Below are 20207 nucleotides of genomic sequence, written 5' to 3'. Positions count from 1 at the left end.
CTTTTAGTTTAAAACCATTACCCCTTGGTCTATGCTCAGAGTCGCCTTTGAAACCCCTGCAGAGTCCTGGACCCTGAGCCGCTTTGGATCCCGTTCAGTACACGGGGTTTCTGCAGGCCCAGAATAATGTGATTTATTTTTACTGTACTTTCTTAGAGCAGGATTCCATCCTTACAGCTGCTAATCGCAAGGATGGTTTGGACTGAGGGAGAGATGGCATTAACTCTCCTTAGACACAAAGCACACCCATCAGTGTGGTCCCCACCACCACCCTCATGGTGTGGTCTGTAGAAATCAAGGGTTAAGTCCCTATCATTTTACCTTTTCCTCTTTCTCTCTCGGTGCTTCACATAGTTTCCTAATGTACATCATGGAGAGATATGCGGCTAAACAGAAATGGAGTAATTAGTGATGAGGTTATAACTAAACCCCTAGACAGGACTCCCAAGAAGAGGAGGCAACAGAAACTGAAATCAGCTTTCCATTAAGATGGGGTTAGCTAGAAAACGTGAGGATTTATCGAGGGGCTTGTTTCTCTGTAGAATTATGGAGAATTGTGTGAGCCTGCGAGCTGGTTCTCTCTGAAGAGGTGACAGAGGAAAGCAGTGAAAGAGAACAGAAGGGAAAGCGAGAGAAGATAGTGGTCAGAGGTTACAAGCCCAAACACTGGCTAAATCTCACTTATCCCACATGAAGTCTGGACAGAATCACTATAGGGGTGCTGGGAAACCCCGAAGCGCATATCTCAATGGTGCAACAGCCACGAGGAGAGACAACCTACTGCAAGAGCCAAGACTGTGAAGAGGTGGTCACAGTCAGGCTTGATGCACAGATTTGGCAGAAAGCCTTGCACTGAAGGTAAGCTAGGATGGTCACCATCTTTCTAAACAATGCCTGGAGCACCAGTTTGGAGCACAGTGCTCCATTTGGGATCAGATAAATCCACGTCTGATCTTTTTTTTTCTTGTAGCCTGACCAGGAACTTAATTTTGCAGTGAAAGCCTGTCCATCTCACTGATAAACAGAAGGATTTGCATTCGGGTCTTTATTGTTGCTTTGGAAGCACACTGGAAAAATGACAGTGGTGACTTTGAGTGCAGAAAAGGAGCAGGGAAATGGAGCAAAAAGGAGTGTGTGAGAGAGCGTAAGTTAAAAGGGTGAATGGGCAGATGAGCAGGGGTGTACAGCACTGTCTCCTACTGTGGACTTACAGGACTTGCTACAAGTAGGGGTGGCGGGTGGTTTTCCTGACAGAGATACTTCAGAGTTGAAGGACCAGGGTTTCCACAGCCCTGAGACTGAGCACGAGAAGTTAATCGATAGGAAATAGAAGCAGCATTAAAAAGGAAAAGTTTGGATCTAAACCAAAGGACAGTGCCTGAGAAGGTCCCACTCAGAGCAGAAAGCGGAAAGAAGGCAGCACCAAAAGCTGGTACGTTAGCATAGACGTGGAAGAAACACACACTGGGCTGCGTGACTTTTCTGGAGAAGACCTGGGTCAGCATCTGAAATGACAAGTTCTCCAGAGGTTGTATTAAGGCCTCTCTGTTCCCTGTGTGGTCCCTAAGGGCCTGAGTCTCTCCTCACACCAGTTTCACGGTGGACTTATGCTATGCATCAGCATAAATTGCAGGAGAGCCAGGCACTTCAGGAGAAATGGGAAACGTTCCACCAAACCCAGCGTCTAATTTGCCTGTAGCAGTGGGAGGAACAAGCAATTTTCCTTTACCCATAGGATTTGATATATCCAGCAGAGAGATTAAGTAATTTTCCAGACCCAGTGGGAAACACCTCTCTGTGCTGAAGAGAGAAGCAAGGTGAAATCAGAGATGGCCAAACAAACATTGCTCAGCAGTTGATCTAAGAGTTGGCCGCATATGGACATAGCCCAGCAGTCAGCAATAAGTGCAAGGAGGAGTTCAGGGCACTGAGCAGCAAGAAATGGTTCTAGCTTCATCCAAGCTGGGGAAATCTCAGAAATGGGTATGAAATTCCCAGGGGAAAAAAAAGCCTTTTAGTGACAACCAGTCATTATGAAGTGGTCTCCTTACTGCTTGTCTCAGCAGGAGACTGGTTGGGTCAGTGTAAATAAACTCTTGAAGAAAGGACAACTTCATTCCTCTTCAACTGAGATGGGCAGGACCAAAATGGGTACAAACCCCAGTGTTGTCCGCTGTCCCTTTTCTCTGGGTTACCCGTGACATTGGTCCCAGCCAGTGTCACTGTGCACTTCTGCATAGCAACCTTCATTAAAAACCATATCAGAGAATGTACTGCGGGGACTGGAAAGTAAGAAGGGCTTGAACTTACCGGCTTGGACTCATAGAGCTGTACGTTTTTGCCAAAGAACCTGTGAGGTAGAGGCATCAAAGATAATATCCCATGCTGGGCTTGGTATGAGCTTTGAACTTTGTCATCTGCTGATTTGCTAGTGCCAGGCAAGTCCTCTTTCCCGGGGGATGGATACCTCGGCGACTCTGAACAGCCTGGAGACAAGACTTTCTTCAGTGATAAATATCTGACTGATGACATCTCTCTGCTCGGTGACGAGTGCCTCACAGGGGAGACTTCTCCTTCTGGTGGAAGGTATGTTCTTGGGGACAGCTCTCTTCTGGGGGAAAGATGCCTGCTGGGCGACAGCTCAAGTCTTGGTGACACACATCTCAGTGGAGATGCCTCCCTCCTGGGAGAGACGCGCTGGCAAGGAGACAACCCTCTCCCTGGAGACAGACACCTTAGAGAAGACAGCTCTCCAGTTGGTGAAAACCGTTTGGGTGAAGTTTCATTTTTGGTTAATAGGTGCTTTCTCGCTAGCATTGGTCTGCTGCTGCCACCACCTCTGCCAGAGTCCTGGCTTGGAGACCACCTTTTTCTCGGGGAGGTGTCTTTTGAGGTTGACAGGTCCATAACTAAAGACATCTGTGGCCTTGTGACAGACTCTCTTTCGGCAGAAGCCAATTGTTCTGTGGAGGTCAAAGCTGGTCTGTGGAGACTCAAGAAGCTGTGGCACACAGCAATATCACTGCTGTCTGCTGACCACTTTGTTTCCAGCCCTGAGGAGGAGGCCTGCTGGCCTTCACCTACTTTTTGGCTGCTGGAAACAGTTTCTTGGGCTAAGGACAATGCTGTTTCAGTGCCTTCCTCTTGAGAAGATGGAGAGCCACCTGAAGAGTATATCATCGGGAGGATGGTATGTTTGACTTCCAGCAACTTTAAAGGTGGCTCATCTTGGCCCTCCTCTTCCTCCTCATCTTCATCATCTTCATTGTCATCATCATCATCAGATTCCTCTAGGTCTGAAAACTGGTGTTCCTCAATTGGCTCAGATCCCTCCTGCCCCTCAGAGTCCTGGAATAGGTCTTCACTGGTTCCTGAAGGGATGGACAAGCACAAGACAGAGAGTGTAAAACACACAAACAGGGACAATTTTTGTGCTATACCTGCTCAAAAGGTCTAAGGGGACAAAAGGAGAGAGGACCAGCTATTTCCTAGATCTGCTCATCTCCTCCTTCGAAGTCTTGCAACTCTACTCCAAATGATCCCAGTGGATTCCAGTGAATCCCACCCTTGGTATCTCCCACTCAACCCTAATCTTAGTTCCAGCCATTGCTCTGTGAACACAGGCAGCCCTCCGTCCCTGCCACCTCAACACCTTCACAGACCCTGCCTGCCTTTCTCTAGAAACTCAAAAAGCCTTTACTAGACAAGGAGAAAAGCGGCACTGCCATCCCTTGGTGGGCTTCCTGTGGCTGGTGCCCACTTGGTGGGCTCTCTGTTGCACTGGTGACTACAAACCACCTACAGCTGCTAAAGCACGAGAAAGTTGCTGGGATGACTGCTCACATCCTCCATGTGTTGGACCTTTTTCTTCCTGGATTATATGATAGTTCAACATTGGCAAAGAGGACTTTTATTAGGAAGCAAACAGGTTGGAAGAACCACTGAGGCTTTTCCCTTCTTTTGATAAATGCTGGTGGTGATGGAGAAGGTTCTTTGTGTCAGAATCTGTCTGTGGACAGCCTTGCACTGGGATGCTTTTTAATATGAACTTGTAAACAATGAGGAGTGTGCAGAAAGCAGATTCTAAAGGATTTGGAATAAATCTGCAGGTAAAAAACAGAGCATAGCTCTCCTGCTTGAAGAGCCAACAGCAGCTTTCTGTGATGGGTACCAAGCTCCCAAGCTGATTGCTGCCAGCTCTCCTGCTGCTCTGCTCTGCACTCAGCAAAATCTGCATTTCCCCACGCCAGATGTGCAGGGATCTTGGCAGAAAGGCAAGTTCAGCCTGGTGAGGTCCATCGGGAACAGCCACTGGATGTCACTGTAGCTCAACAAAATCCCACTGTCAGGAGGCTTTCCTGCAAATCCCCACTGCTCCAACCCTGCTTGTGCCAAGCACCAAGACTACAGGTACAGAGGTGATGGGAATCTATGATTCTACGATTTGCTTGGTCCCCGGCTTTGGAAAGGGAGTGCCCAGATGCTGCTTTGAGAGCTGGGTGAAGCCCGGGTAGCTAACGCTGGCCTCTTTTGCCCATCAGTTCAGCCCAGGACACTTTCTCCTCTGATGAACGCTGAAAAGGCTTTCCATTCAGAACTGCCATCAGTCAGCAGGATGAGCCAGAGGGGAAGCTAAACAGATCTAATGCTGAGGCTGGACCACACCTGCCTGCAGCAGACAGGGTGGTTTTCAGAAGGGGACGTGGCCACACAGTGAGAAGTCACTGTGATCTATGGATAAAAAGCCTAATTTGGTTTCCTTTGAATGACACAACCTTCGTAATGAATGCTTGTGAAGTATTTGGCCACACCATTGAAATTAGACATGTATTTAGACATTAAGGCTGATTATCCACCCAAGAGTGAGTATGAAATGCATCTCATTTGCTCCCCACCCTGTTCCAAAAGTAGCTGTTATCCAGGCTGTGAAGCGAGACCTCCCACAGAACTCATACGGTGTCGAGTCGCAGCCAGTGGCTCTGCACCAAAAGGCTGACTGGTGTTGTGCAATGCTGTGTAATGATGGTGTGTGCTGGACCCCGCATCCAGTGGCACGTTGTCCACAAACTCCCAAAGGAACTGAGTTCAGAACAAATATTATTCTAAACGACCAGTCCTCTCTGTTATAGGATGAACTGTGCACATTTCTTGCTTGGAGAAGGAATGCATTTCACCACTAGAGCTATGAGTTGCTCTCTGCCTCTGGTTTCAGGGTTTGGCATCTATGGGCTTCGGGATGGAAAGGCAGTGATGGCCTCAGCCTGTCCTGCATGGCTCTGAGAGAGATGGGATGTCGTAGAATCATGGGATGGATTGGGTTGGAAGGGACCTTAGAGTCCATCTAGTTCTAACCTCCCTGCCATGGGCAGGGACACCTCCCACTGGATCAGGGGCTCCAAGCCCCATCCAACCTGGCCTGGAACCCCTCCAGGGATGGGGCAGCCACCACTGCTCTGGGCAACCTGGGCCAGGGCCTCCCCACCCTCACAGCAAAACAGTTCTTCCTGAGATCTCATCTCAATCTCAGCTGAAAACCCTTTGCCGTCATCCTGTCCCTGCCCTCCCTGATCCAGAGCCCCTCCCCAGCTTTCCTGGAGCCCCTTTCAGTACTGGAAGCTGCTCTAAGGTCTCTCTCCAGGCTGAACAACGCCACCTCTCAGCCTGTCCCCATTGTCCTGTGTGGTCTCCTTGCTTGGCCCCAGTCACACTACGGACAAGCGCTGGCCAGGCTAAGGTCAGAAGTGCGGAATGAGGGAAATACGAAGCCAGCTCCGCGCTGGGGAGTTGTTTGCATTTGCCACTGAGGGAAACGTTTCAGTGAGCACTGGGACAGCCCAAAGGGAGTTTGCTTTGGCCTCCTTGCAGGCAGAAAGAGAGCTCAGACCTGAGCCCTGGCTTCCTTGCAACTGAAATGCATTTTGCTGAGCTAATGGGCAGGGAAAGGGCAAGTCAGGAGAAGTGAGAGAGGGAGGGAGGTGGGGAAGGGACAAGAGAGAGGGGGTAGTGAAAACGTGCCTTGTCCATGGCTGCGTCTGAGGGCTGCATTTCATTACACGTGTGTTATTCTACCAAACTGATGCAATCACACCCCACAAACCCAATGCAGGAGTGAAGAATTATACTCCAGGCTCCTTTTATAGCAACATCCCTTACTTTCTCCTGCCCCTTAAATAGCAATAAAAACAATCAAGTGAAATAGAACTCCAGTATAAAATAATCCAGGGCGGTTTAGGAACTGCCGCTCCCTCCCTGTCTGCCCCCAAAAGGAAAGCAGAGGGATCTTCCCGCGCGGCTTCATGTCACATGGAAATAGTCATCTTTTGTTTTTTTAATTAAAATAGTCCATGCTCAGCTCTGTTCTGAGCCTCCCTGCAAAGAAGAGAAGAAACTGTGCTTACACAGGGGAAGGGTCTTTGCAATCCACTGCTCTAAGAAGAGGGGATGTGTGAATCTGCTGTGAACTTTCTCACGCAGCTTTCTGTCATTTTCAAGTTATTTTCTCATCCATCCGAATATCCACAGCCATTACAGTAAAAAATAGGACTTTCTGACCATCTTCTCAGCTGCTTTATTCAGTATTTACTTGGCATTCGTGAACAATGGGCCTCCTTACTCATGGGGCACAGTACTTGAAATTTCAGAAGTCCAATGTTAGCTTTAACCCGGGACAAAGAGAAGCTGGAAGGAAATAATCCCAAAGCAGGGGCGTGGAACTGGATGGGTCTGTAATGTCCCTTCCAAATCCCTTCCAAAGGGATGGGTCCCTTTAACATCCCACTGTTCTATGATTCCAGTTCAGAATTCCCAACATAGGAAGAATATGGATCTGTTGGAGCGAGTCCAGAGGAGTCCACGGAGATGATCTGAGGGCTGGAGCACCTCTGCTATGAGGACAGGCTGAAGATTTGAGTTGTTCAGCCTGGGGAAGAGAAGGGTCAGGGAGATCTTAGAGCAGCTTCCAGTGCTGAAAGGGGCTCCAGGAAAGCTGGGGAGGGACTTTTCACAAGGGCATAGAGTGCTTGGATGAGGGGGAATGGCTTTAAATTGGAAGGGGGAAGATTTAGATTAGACATTAGGAAGAAATCCTTCATGATGAGGGTGGGGAGGCCCTGGCCCAGGTTGCCCAGAGCAGTGGTGGTGCCCCATCCCTGGAGGGGTTCCAGGCCAGGTTGGATGGGGCTTGGAGCCCCTGATCCAGTGGGAGGTGTCCCTGCCCATGGCAGGGGGTGGAACTGGATGGGCTTTAAGGTCCCTTCCAACCCAAACTATTCTGTGATTCTATGAAAGGAAATGCCCGCTACATCTTTCCTTTTTCACCTTCCTGCATTCCTTCCTGGCAAACCGTCCCCTTTACACAAACACAAATGGTCTTCATCAATGGGAGGAAACGGGGACGGTATATTTTCTGTAATTCTAAAATTACACGGCTTGCTTGCATAATGCAATAAAGCCCAGACATTGCAACACATTCCAGCGAGCAGCCGTGCAGCCAACAGCAACAATGGGAGAGGAGTCCCTTCCGAAAGCTAATGGGTTCCTGTCCTCTGGTATGGTCCTTCCTTGCTGGGCTGGTGTTCAACCACCATGTGTTCAGCCCCAAGCAGTCACAGACCAGTGATTTAACAACGGTCAAAAAAAGGTCCCCTAGTTGACGGTCCCATCCTTCCTACTGAGTGCTCTCCCAGCAGATCTAGGGATGCGAGGCAGATCCACCTTGGGATTTTTTTTTAGATTTGTTGTTTTAATTTAGATGAGATCTCAGGAAGGAATGTTTTGCTGTGAGGGTGGGGAGGCCCTGGCCCAGGTTGCCCAGAGCAGTGGTGGCTGCCCCATCCCTGGAGGGGTTCCAGGCCAGGTTGGATGGTTCTCTGAGCAACCTGATCCATGCCTATGGAACTGGATGGGTTTTGAGGTCCCTTCCAACCCCAACCTTTCCATGACTCTATGATTCCACGAGCCCAGCTCAGCCTCATTGCCTGCCATACCTCTGTTTTTCCAAGCAGAGTGTTCCCACCAGCTTTTCACACCACTCCTCCACCGGGTCGCCGAGCTCACTAAAATTAACCCTCTACGAATCCAGGGATGAGTGACTGAAGGAAATGATGATTGAAAGCATCCCCTGGACCAGTGAAATAAGCCCTTGCAGTTCTGCCCTCAGAAGCCTACAACTACGTGCAACAACAACAGGACTTCTGATTTGCTGGTTTCCCAAAGTGACACTCAATTAATACAATTCATTAGTTCTAATTGACTATAATGGAAAGCTTTAAAATAACAGTTGTACTTTTCAGAGTCACACAACCAACATTTCAGGAGACACTTTGCTCTTTCCCTACCAGGATCATCATCAGATGGATGGTACGACAGCATTTCTGGAGCCCACCAGCTAATCAATTATTTGAAGTGATTTCCTGGGCTGAAGTTCTCCAGCAACCCCACACAGGAGCAGCCTCCCCCTGCTCACATCACACCAACGCTTTCCCCTTGGGGCAGCTATTGCAAAAGCCCTGATTGGGTTTTCTTCTGGCCATGCCCCCTGTGGAAAGGCCACGGCCAAGTACAGCATGTCACTGATTGAAAGGTTGCTCTGAAGAGCTGGGGAAAAGCCAAGAGTATAAGCAGATTTAAAAGGAAGGAAGCCATCCCTTGAGGCAGTGATACGCTGTCGGCCAGGTCAGATATCCATAGCCTTGGTTAGATGTTTACTCTGCGTGGCATGGGAGTGGGTTGGAAGGAACCTTAAAACCAATCCAGTTCCACCCCCTGCCATGGGCAGGGACACCTCCCACTGGATCAGGGGCTCCAAGCCCCATCCAACCTGGCCTGGAACCCTTCCAGGGATGGGGCAGCCACCACTGCTCTGGGCAACCTGGGCCAGGGCCTCCCCACTCTCACAGCAAAACATTTCTTTCTAAGATCTCATCTCAATCTTCCCTCTTGCAGCTGAAAACCGTTCCACCTCACCCTGCACTCCCCTGATCAAAGCCCCCCCCCAGCTTTCCTGGAGTCCCTTTCAGCACTGGAAGCTGCTCTAAGGTCTCTCCTGAGCCTTCTCTTCTCCAGGCTGAACAACCCCAACTCTCTCAGCCTGTTCTGGTACGGGAGGTGCTCCAGCCCTCGGATCATCTCCGTGGGCTCCTCTGGACTCACTTTAACAGATCCAAGGCCTTTCTAATACCAAAGGGATCTTTTCTTTCTCCCATGTCCTTTTCCCCTGGCTGCCCAGGTTACTCTACTTGAACCAGAACCCAGGAGCAAAAGGATATTGGTACCACTCCAGTGGGGGATCACTGGGGTTTGGACTGGTCAGCCAGTGGGACTTCGCAGATATCTCCTATAGGTTCTCTGCTGGCAAGTTGGGCCATGTTTGTCCCAGGGCAGTGACACAAGCCCTGCGGCCCTATCAGATTGCTCTACACCTCTGTGTCTCCAAAACAGGGTGGATGTCCAACATCCTCTGCAGGAATGGTCTCAGGGGCATCCGAACTCCCAAACTCTGCTCAGCATGTGTTTGGAAGTGTGGTAGATGCCCTGAACCACAGATGTCTTGTTAGTTGCTCCTGCAGTTTGAGGCAACAGCATGCCAGTGCCTGCACGTGTCCTCACGCAGTTGAACCAGCATGGAGATACCCTGAGGACAGAGCACACAGCGAGGACAGCATTTCTGAACTTCGATATCCAAAACCTGAGAGTTAAAGCACCTCAGAGGGTGCCAGCAGCCAGGGCTGCCTGGCGGGCACAGCCTCCCTGGTGCTGGGCACCACCTCACCATGAGCTCCCGCCGCGGGACAGAGGCTACAGCCTGCAGCAGAGCAACCCCGTTCCCACCACGGGCCATGGAGGAAACACACTTAGTGATTGTTAATTGCCTATGAAGCAGGAAGCATGTGACACTGCCCATGTCCCGCGAACCAACCCCTTTCCCAATAAAGCCTCTGATGGACTTGACCTCAGCAGGGGACCAGGGTGATAAGCGCTGTTTGTTGTTCCTGCCGAGTTAACATTCCCTGGCTCGCAGCACCGTCTCCAGTACTTGCTCAGCTGATGTTCACTTTATAAAAATAACCCTGGCGCCATGTGTTTTATGAAGTTCATTTTAACCCATTGTCAACAAACCCTTGTGGGCTGTGGCAGAATGAATCTCAGAGAAGGGGGAATCAAAATGGTTTGGGGTGAGACAAAATCGTTTGGGGGGAGAACAGGAAACAAAGGGAAAAAAAAAAGTGCTGAAAGCAACCACAAGAGCTGCTTTCATACTGGGATTTCTGGGGTGGCAGCCAGGAAGGGTCAGTGGTGTCATGACCAGCCTGCAACGCAATGCAAACAGAAAACACCACCCTTCTCTGCAGCACTAAGTGTTTTAGCCAGGAATAAATACACCATGACAGAGACAGTCCTGTGCTCCCAGAACCTCTCTTCCCTCTGTCGCTGCTATGTGCAGTGTTCCCTATAAACCCAAACAACCCTGCTGAAGGCAAACACAGATGACCCAAAATTTCATGAGGACTGGAGCTCCACAACCCCTAAGGCTTCTTCCCCATCATTCCTGCACTGCGGCTCCAGCCCAGAATACTCAGGGTCTTGCTAAAGGAAACAGAATAACAATCATAAAATCATCTAACTGTACCCTGGGGACACATAACCCAACCCTTCACAGCTGTCAGAGTGCAGCCTCCAATAATTTGGGTAAAATATACATTTTTAGCTCCAAGGGCTAAGTATATATGAGATTTCCCCATGTTCCTTCATCTCCCAGCTCGGAGATCTTTCACACCTTTCTCTCCCCATTTCTGACGGAGACAGGAGTGCTTACGGCCATCACACTCCTGCCTGATGCTGCCCAGGCTCCCAGGAGGAGATCTGTTTCTTGGGATGACTTCAGGGAAATTCAGCTGCAGATACTATAAAGCAGGGCGGAAATTACTAAATACGAGAGTCATGCGTCCTTCTCACAGAACAGGCAGACTCCTGAATTTACAGAGCCTTGAACAGATGTCGTGTGTGTGTGTTTGTGCAGAAGTAAATGAAAGAAATAAGCAGGTGAGTCAGGGTAAATGTATCTTCTTGTAAAGCGCTGCGAATAATGCCGTTAAATGTCAAAGCACCATCTTATTTTAGTTTTGCTGGCTCTTTCCCTACTAAGAAGTCTTCCAGATAATTTCTGGCCTTGGAGATTCACCCTCACATGGAAAAGACCCGTGAGAGCGAGGGATGAGGGAAGCAGCTGCCCTCATCCTGCTCACATCCCACTCTGGCACACTGAGGTCTCCAGCAGGGGTGTGGGGTCCAGGCTGGGGCCGCCTGCAGGGATGGGAGCAGCTCATGCTCCCAGTCCCTCCAGACACAGCCCAGGTTTGTACTGTTAATTTGGGGTCTCCTGGGATGGGCAGGTCCCTAGAAGATGGAAAAATCTTTCTCTGGAAGTCCTTTCAGGAGAAATCATTAACATCATCTCTGAATCACCAACACCTCTGTATGGCTGGAGTGTGTCCCTTCTGCAAGAACATCACTGCGGCCTCCATAAGCCATGCACCGAAGGGTCACTCCTGCACTCACGCTCAGCACTTAAGCTCCAGTAAAATATGCTGTCAAATCCTAACCATGGGTGGTAGGATTGATTAGGATCCTTCACCCACCAGGCCGTGTTTTTAACAGCAAAGTGGGGATTCACGGTCAATTCATCCTCAGGCGTGAGTCCTGTTCCTATAGAATCATAGAAGACCTTTTGAGATCATGGAGGCCAACCGTACCTGTCCACTACTAAACCAGATCCCTGAGCACTTCATCTGCCCATCTTTTAAACACCTCGAGGGATGGGGACTCCACCACCTCCCTGCGCAGCCTCTGCCAGCGTCTGAGAACCCCTTTGTAGAAGAAATTTGAAATCTGAACCTGCTCTGGCACAACTTGAGGCCATTTCCTCTGGTCCCATCACCTGTCCCTTGGGAGAAGAGACCAAGACCCACCTCAGTACAATCTCTTTTCAGGCAGTTGTAGACAGTGATGAGGTCTCCCCTCAGCCTCCTTTTCTCCAGGCTAAACAACCCCAGGTCCCTCAACTGCTCCTCATAACCCTTGTTCTCCAGCCCTTGGCTCTGTTCCCTTCTCTGGATGCGCTCCAGTCTCTCAATGTCTTTCTTGTAGTGAGAGACATAAAAAAGAACACATTATTCGAGTATTTTGCTGCTTCAGAGATTTCTTCCATGGCCTAGAGAGACCTAGGCACTTCCAGAGCATAGCAGTCTGAACTCCCTGCTAGAGATATCCCTAAACACCACAAACCACCTTCTCATGCCAGTTCCACTGTTTATAATGTCTAGAGCCCACAAGCAGAGCACTGGGCTGAACGCAGGATTCTCTCTACCCATCTGTTTCCTCTCGTCCCCGTCTACAGCCAGCTAAAATACATCAGACAAACAGGCACAGCACCCAGCCAGGAGACACGGGCTCATGTCCCATGGATGCAGCCTCCTGGGATGGCCCCATAACCCACCCCATGCAAGCAGAAATCCTCCCTTAGATGCTGGATGGAGCCTGGGGTGAGCAAAACTGCTCCACAACTTTGAAAGGACACACGTCTCCTGCCTGAATTGACACTTCCCTCTCTTAGCATCAACAGCAGGTTTATAAAGTAAAAGATTTTACCTTCTTCGGCTTCCAGATCCACCAGTGAAGATACCAACACGCCCATCTCCTGACATTTTTTGCTGTGGGCCTTTGACTTCATATGTTTAGTCAGATTCCCTGAAAAGAAGCAGAAAAGAGATTTGGGTCAATATGGGTCATTTTTTCTCTTTCTCTTCGTTCATTATGTAAGCTTAGCAGTAACAAGTCAGTAATTTGGCTCTCAACCAGGCAAAGGAGCCTCTGACTCTCCCCGAACCACCATCCATTTCCAGTACCCCAGGACACAAGTCCTCCCTTCGGTTCCTTTGCTATTGCACTGGGGTGGGACAGGAGGTGCTGGCAGGGTTGTGTGACCTCTCAGGTGTTTGCAACCTGAAAAATCAGTCCATGCCCATCTGGGTCTGGGAGCAAGAAAAGTCCTGGGTTGCTTTCGGCTGTGATGGTGCAGCAATGAAAAATGGTAGGAAAGCAGGGAAGAGAAACACATCTCAATGTAGCATCACCTCCCACCGCATCCCAGCCCGCAGGGTCACCTGCCTGGAGGTGAGGAGCTGCTTAGCACCATGGGACAGACTGGTGCTACCAAAATGAGTGCTGGAGATACCAGTAACAAGGAAAAACCCTACAACCACCCTCTTTCTGCAGCCCGAAGCCTTAGGTACTCTGGTATGCACTGAAGCGCCACGCCAAAGTTCTCAGCTAGCTGGAGCAGGAGGAGTCATAGAATCATAGAATCCTGGAATGGTTTGGGTTGGAAAAGACCTTCAAGCCCATCCAGTTCCACCCCCTGCCATGGGCAGGGACACCTCCCACTGGATCAGGGGCTCCAAGCCCCATCCAATCTGTCCTGGAACCCCTCCAGGGATGGGGCAGCCACCACTGCTCTGGGCAACCTGGGCCAGGGTCTCCCCACCCTCATTGTGAAGAATTTCTTCCTAATGTTTAATCTAAGCCTTTCCCCTTCTAATTTAAAGCCATCCAGAATTCTGGATGTCCTCTGAAGCCCTGAGCACCATTCTTGCAGCACTGCGTGAACACACTGAGAAATAATGAGGGTTCCTCAGGGCAGGGATGGAAAGAGCAGCCCCTGCACAGGCGAATCTGGGACGGGGGGCATTGGATATCGCTCTGGGATGGTGTGATGGCATGACTTGTGGGCATGGTGGCCTCACAGGGCATCTCTTTAATTCTGACTCCCAAATTAGAGTCAGGTTAATTAGACAGTTATTAACTCTACTTATACCCAACGGAAAGGTTCCAAGGGGAACATAGTTTGAAGGGGAAAAGGAAGGCAAATGGACTGGAGAGAAAAGTCAGAGAAATAAAGAAAAAACCCCCCCACTTTTCTCTTTCCTTTCCCACCCCTCTCTATGGGCTGAACTGATGAGGAGAAGAAACGTGGATGGGCCCTTGTTGAAGCTCCACCAAGGGCTGCTGACTCTCCCAGGAGAGCCCAGGAGCTCGCTGAGCACTTCAAATTCACTGCAGCAAGAGGAGGTGCCATCAACCTGGCTGTTAGCTGACACTAAGGTGTTGCTAAACACCAGGCTTGTTTTTCTCACCCCCCCCCAAAAAAAGAGCAAAAAATGAATTCTTACACTTCATTCCAACCTTCAGCTGAGGATGGAGGTCTTGCAATCCACAGTCTCCTGGTCCCTGAGCTGGGTGGAATTATAGAGGGTCTCTATCAACCTACCCTCCCACTGGTCCAGGTGGTATAAATAAGTAAGCAACTATTTGTCGGAGCAGCGAATTACCCGTGACACCCTCACATCTCAGAAGAGTGCCATAACCATCTAGCTACCAAGTGAGTTTCTTTTTAGCCCATGAATTATTTATTTAACCCGTTTTATACAAAATGGAAAAGCTCCAACAGGAATGACCAAGAGAGACAAAGGCTGACTATATATCCTTGTGCATCTGGCACCTTTCTAGGATGTGGACTCAAAGGATGTTTAATCATTTAAATGCAGCAAAACAGCTCCAATAAGACAGATTTATTATTTTTAAACTTTATGCCTAAATACCCTTAGCCCCACCATGAGGACACTCAGGTAGGACGATGAGGCCAGCTTGGCTCGGGTCTTTGCTCTGAATCAAACCTCTCTTTCTCCGCTTTGGGCCAGGAGTTGTGTTGTGGACCCAAAGCCACCCAGTCTGCTCTGACGGACACCTCTGGCTCCAGAGAATCGCCATTATTTTGAAGTGAAAAACTGTTTCACCAAGAATTATTCTAACGAGTTCAATTGTGGCCTCATGGAACTGGAATTCAGTTTTGGACCTAACTAGCAAAAAGACAAAATGACTCAGCCTGTGGAAATCAACCCCTGCTGCTGCTGTCTGTCCATCACGGCACTTCACACCTTGGCTGGCAAAACCGACCCATCTTTGCTCAGTTACCACAGCAAAATCCCTATCTGGATCCCCTCCAATGACAATAAACACTGAAAATAAGGCCAAGGAAAAGCCTGGTGTGAGCAGGGGTTGTTGGTTAAACCAAGGTCTGTGGCACCTCAGGAATTCAGCTGTGATCCCATGGTGGAAGGAGTGGGGAAGGGAGGTCCACCCGGCAGTCTGGTGCTACCACATCTCAAAACAAGCTCATAAATTCACTGTGCTGCAGGCATTTGCTTTGGGCTAAGCTGGGAGGACACAACATTAATTACCCGGCGAGGGATGCTGTATGCAATGCTTTAGGCAAGACTGCATCCACCTCGTCCTTGACGGAAGGAATCTCCTCCTCAGAGGAACACAACAGCCACCTTGACCCCTTCAAATGTCGGAGGGCAGGTTTGGTTTGGTTTAGTTTTGCTGGTCCTTTCCCTACTAAGTCTTCCAGATAATTTCTAACCTAGGAGATTCACCTTCACACGGAAAAGACCCATGAGAGGGAAGAATGAGGGAAGCAGCTGCCCTCATCGTGGTACGCTGAGGTCTCCAGAGGGGAGCAGGGTCCAGGCTGGGCTGCCTGCAGGGACGGGAGCAGTTCATGCACGCACCGATCCCTCCAGACACAGCCCAGGTTTGCACTGGTACTTTGGAGCCTCCGGGATCAACCAAACGCAGTAAGATGGGCACGTCCCTAGAAGATGATCCTTATGGAAAAGTCCTTATACATGAGTCCTTCTCACTGCCCTCCAGGCTATGTGTGCCAACACACTCTCCATTTGGTCACTGCAGGATCTGGGCAGACGTAGGGAGCCCAGCTGGCTGCTTCTGTGTCTGGCAGCTCTGCGCCCATCACTTGATTTCATCCCTGCTTTGACTCGGCTCCACCCTGAGCAATGTTTCAGTTTGAGAAGCTCAGCCAGAAGCCATCAGGCTCACTTCCTTTCTTTATTTTCTTTCACTGGAGGCAACTGTGCAAGGCAACACCATGGCTTCTCCTCTCCCTCCCCACCCAGGCCGCCTGCGCAGGCGAGAGCGAGAAGGCACTGCCCAGGCACTGCCCAACCCCCCTGTGCAAATGAATTTATGCAAAATACCAAAGGAACAATTCATAGAATCATAGAATGGTTTGGGTTGGAAGGGACCTCAAAGCCCATCCAGTCCCACCCCTGCCATGGGCAGGGACACCTCCCACTGGATCAGGGGCTCCAAGCCCCATCCAACCTGGCCTGGAACCCCTCCAGGGATGGGGCAGCCCCCACTGCTCTGGGCACCCTGGGCCAGGGCCTCCCCACCCTCACAGCAAAACATTTCTTCCTAAGATTTCATCTCAATCTCCCCTCTTTCAGCTAAAAATCATTCCCCCTCATCCTCTCCCTGCACTCCCTGGATGAAGTCCCTCCCCAGCTTTCCTGGAGCTCCTTCAGCACTGGAAGCTGCTCTAAGGTCTCCCCACAGCCTTCTCTTCTCCAGGCTGAAAAACCCCAACTCTTCCAGGCTTTTCGGGCAAGTATTGCTTCCTTTCCCCTTCTACTTTTTCCTACTCTGCTTTCCATCTGCCTTCACCCTTACTTGGTTGGACAAGGCAATACCCACACTCGCTGATGAACCAGATAAGCCTGAAAAGCTCCCAGTGCAAATCCCCCTGGTCTACAGCACCCTGCACGCACCCCAAGAAAAAATTCAAACGAAATAGGAATGCCGCTAGCCTTTCAAGGAAGGGCTGGATTCTCCTCTGACCTAAGTTTGCATACTTCGAAGGAAGTTACAAGTTTGAGGCTTCTTTACACCAGCGGAGTTATCATCTTGGGATCAATTTGGAGGACAATGATATTTATCTTAGCAGGATTCTTCTTACAGTTTGTGTTTTTAGACCCCTTAATTAATGCTGGCAGGATTAAATGCTAAAGACCTTCGGCAAATTTCCAGTTAAATCAACACCACTTTGCCTAAGTAAAAGCTGGATATGACTCCTACAAGGAAGGGCTCAGAGCTACTTGTTGCCTTACAGAGTTTTGGCTCCCAAGTTAAAAAAAAAATCAAACACAACATTGCTTCCTTGGAAACAGGGGGAAAAAAACCTATATTTGAAGGGGCATAGAGAAATGAGCAGGTGGGGAAGCTGGATTTAAATAGCAGAACCATTGTATTGAATCCTAAGTGTATAAGTGATCCTCACCCAGGACTGTTTACCAAAATATACCCGGATTTGAATCAAACTGGCTATATCGAAATGAAGCGAGGAATCGGGGGGAATGGTGACCCCACCCCAACTGTTGCTGGAGGAGCACAGGCAGGATGAGCACAGCACTCGCATTATGCCTGCTTAGAACTATGTATTATTGGCTTCTTAAGCTCTTCTGATGTTGTGAGGTCTTATTCTGGACTTAAAGCAGCTTAAATACTTGTGTTGTTTTGAGAAAGCTAAAACTCTAGTGTTCCAAAAGCACTTAAAGCGGCTTAATAGGGATTAGAAGCGATTTCCCATTTAAATTAGAAGAGGGAAATTAATTTTTCAGAATATCCATTATCACGTTTTAAAGGTGGCAGGGTTAAAACAAAAAGTAGAGAGCAGAAACACGAAGAACCACGGAAAAAACCTCCTGTATGTATTGGGCATCCCCCATGCTTTCTATTTCTTCTATTAAATGAGAACAATTTAACAACAACAAAAAATACCCCAGCAAATGACCAATTCCATGATCTCAGCTTTCAAGGCAACATTGGGATACAAACATTCATGGCTTCCCAGGACTCAGCTATTCTCATAGAATCATGGAATGGTTTGGGTTGGAAGGGACCTTAAATCCCATCCAGTTCCAACCCTGCCATGGGCAGGGACACCTCCCACTGGATCAGGGGCTCCAAGCCCCATCCAGCCTGGCCTGGAACCCCTCCAGGGATGGGCAGCCACTACTATTTTCATACTCCTCCTTTAGAATAAGACGCAAGGAGAGCAACAGCTCCTCTACCACTCTCACTTTGTTGGGGGATTCCCTCACACCCAGAGGAGCAGCCACTGCCCAGTGCTCTTCAGCCAATATGACCCCTTGAAATAGGCTGTATGTGCGACTTAAATAACACACAGGCTTTGACTTGGATCTCCGCATGGAGGCCATGACCACAGGTGAGACTCCATGAAAAGGAAAGCTTTAATTTATCATGCTGCCCCATCCCTGGAGGGGTTCCAGGCCAGGTTGGATGGGGCTTGGAGCCCCTGATCCAGCGGGAGGTGTCCCTGCCCATGGCAGAGGGTGGGACTGGATGGGCTTGAGCGTCTTTTCCAACCCAAACCATTCTGTGATTCTATAATTTATTGGGCAAAACTTTTCCATTTTTAAAAAACTTGCTTTTATCTTTAATACTTATTGACTTAGAGATTAAAGAAGAGAGTCTGAACATTGAGCCTGCCTGCCGGTGTTGATACAGGCTATAAAATATTAGCCGCCTTCTGGATCAAGCCTATCAGCTTGCGTTAGCCAAAACCTAATCTTTCGGAAAGGTACATGGGCTGGATTTGCAGATTGCAAAATGCCGAGAATTAGCCCATCGCCCATCGAGGCTGGTGCTGGGACTTAACAGCTGCTCTGTATAAAAAAATAACAGCTAATAATTTCACTTGACTTTGCCAGTCTTGGACTTTCAGCCCTTATTCTTTACTTTTTCCCCTCCTTTCCCTGGGCAGTTAAGGAGCCCTTTTGCTCAGAGTCTGGACCACTGGGTCCTTTTCTGTTCCCAGCGCCACATCTCACGCCACATTGTGTAAGGGAGCAGGCAGCAAATTCCTGAGGATGACTCTGTCCTCAGTCCACTGGAGAGCTGTGACATCCCAAGGAGCCTTGTCCCAAATCCTCTTCCCAGCAGGGACTCCCCAGGGATGCTCAGACCCTTTCCCTCTACCCAGCTGCTAAAAACCACACACGGGCAGGGTCATTTTACTGATCAATCTGCCCTGCTATAACAGCAGTTCATTCTTTGGGAGCTTGCCGCCAGCTGGACATGCTCTGTAGTTTCCAGAGGAGGCTTAGCAGAGCGCTGAGTCTGCTGGAGCAGGAAAAATAGTAATCATAAACTGTGCAGCCATAACCTTGCCTTTAAGGGCTGAGGGAGTGATGCTTTTAATATATTAACATGTTCAATAACCTCAGCACCTGTCATGTGCTGATTTAAGGAACTGCAAACTAATTTATTAAAGGAAGACTATGGCTGAGGATATGAAGAAGTCTGGTGTCTGGAAACTGTGAGTGGACTAGACTATCAAATGCATATCTCCAGCCAGCAGGCACTGATGTCCTTTCCACAAGCACCTTTTAAATTAATATGAAGCTTCTTGTCCCTTCTGACCTCTACACAAAGGCAGCGGCACAGACACAGGGAGCTGCTCCATCAAGTTTATCCCAAAATCTTAAGAAACTCTAAGCAATCAGGATGTAAGAGTCTGAACGAGAGCAGAAAATAGCGATGGAAAAGGATAAATGTCTGCACAGGAGTGGAATTAATGTGCCAACACTGACCCACATCGCCACGTCACCCAGGAGAAGGAGTGAGGGTAGGGACTGCGCTTCCCACTGGCAGGAAGCTGCCAGGGGAGGGTTAGGTTGGACCTTAGGAGAAGGTTCTTCCCCCAGTGGGTGGTGGAGCCCTGGAACAGCACCCAGGGAAGCAGTCATGGTCCCAAACCTGACAATATTCCAGCAGCGTTTGGCCAACGCCCTCAGCCCCACGGTGTGAATGTTGGGGTGTCCTGTGCAGGGACAGGAGCTGGACTTGGTGACCCTTGTGGGTCCCTTCCAACTCAGGACATTCTATGATTCTATGGTTGCCTTGAGGGTCTGGAGATGAGTGCCAGGGAAGGCTGGTGGCTCCCATGTCCCTCTGGGAAGGCGGTCAAGGGAAAAGCTCTCTCTTACCATCCTGAAAGGGAAAATGGTTAGACTGCAACTTTTTCTTCTTTTCTTTCCTGGTAAGAAAACAATGAAGAAGCTGCTTAACTTCTTTCAAACCATGTCTTAGAGGCCGCGGGAACAAACCTCCAAGGAGAGCACTACTGCAGTGGATGGCGAGAGACCTCATTAAAGAGGCACGTTTCTATCTGGTCCAGAACCGTAATATCAAATAAATCTTTACAAACCGATTTTCCAAGACTGCTGTTCCCATCAGCTAAGCAAGCACACAAAAATCTCACAGACTTG

General features: G+C 49.3%; 1 protein-coding gene across 3 annotated transcripts in view; it reads right to left on the bottom strand.

The window, feature by feature from the left end:
• The window catches only part of HIVEP3 (HIVEP zinc finger 3), an 84580-nt gene that overhangs the window by 5428 nt on the left and 58945 nt on the right, over window positions 1-20207 (bottom strand). For 2 of the 3 annotated variants that reach the window (XM_009564542.2, XM_054086354.1), the window contains 2 exons: window positions 12646-12744; window positions 2311-3371 (listed from right to left, as the gene is read on the bottom strand). In XM_009564542.2, coding sequence (XP_009562837.2) covers window positions 2311-3371; window positions 12646-12744 — 1160 coding nt within the window. Of the gene's footprint in view, window positions 1-321; window positions 387-2310; window positions 3372-12645; window positions 12745-20207 lie in introns of all 3 variants that reach the window. The other variant, XM_054086355.1, reaches the window with a different exon arrangement.

Source organism: Cuculus canorus, chromosome 22 (genome assembly GCF_017976375.1).
Source record: "Cuculus canorus isolate bCucCan1 chromosome 22, bCucCan1.pri, whole genome shotgun sequence".
NCBI lineage: Eukaryota > Metazoa > Chordata > Aves > Cuculiformes > Cuculidae > Cuculus > Cuculus canorus.
The sequence above is the reverse complement of the archived record's forward strand: the minus strand, read 5'-3'. Positions and strand labels throughout refer to the sequence as shown.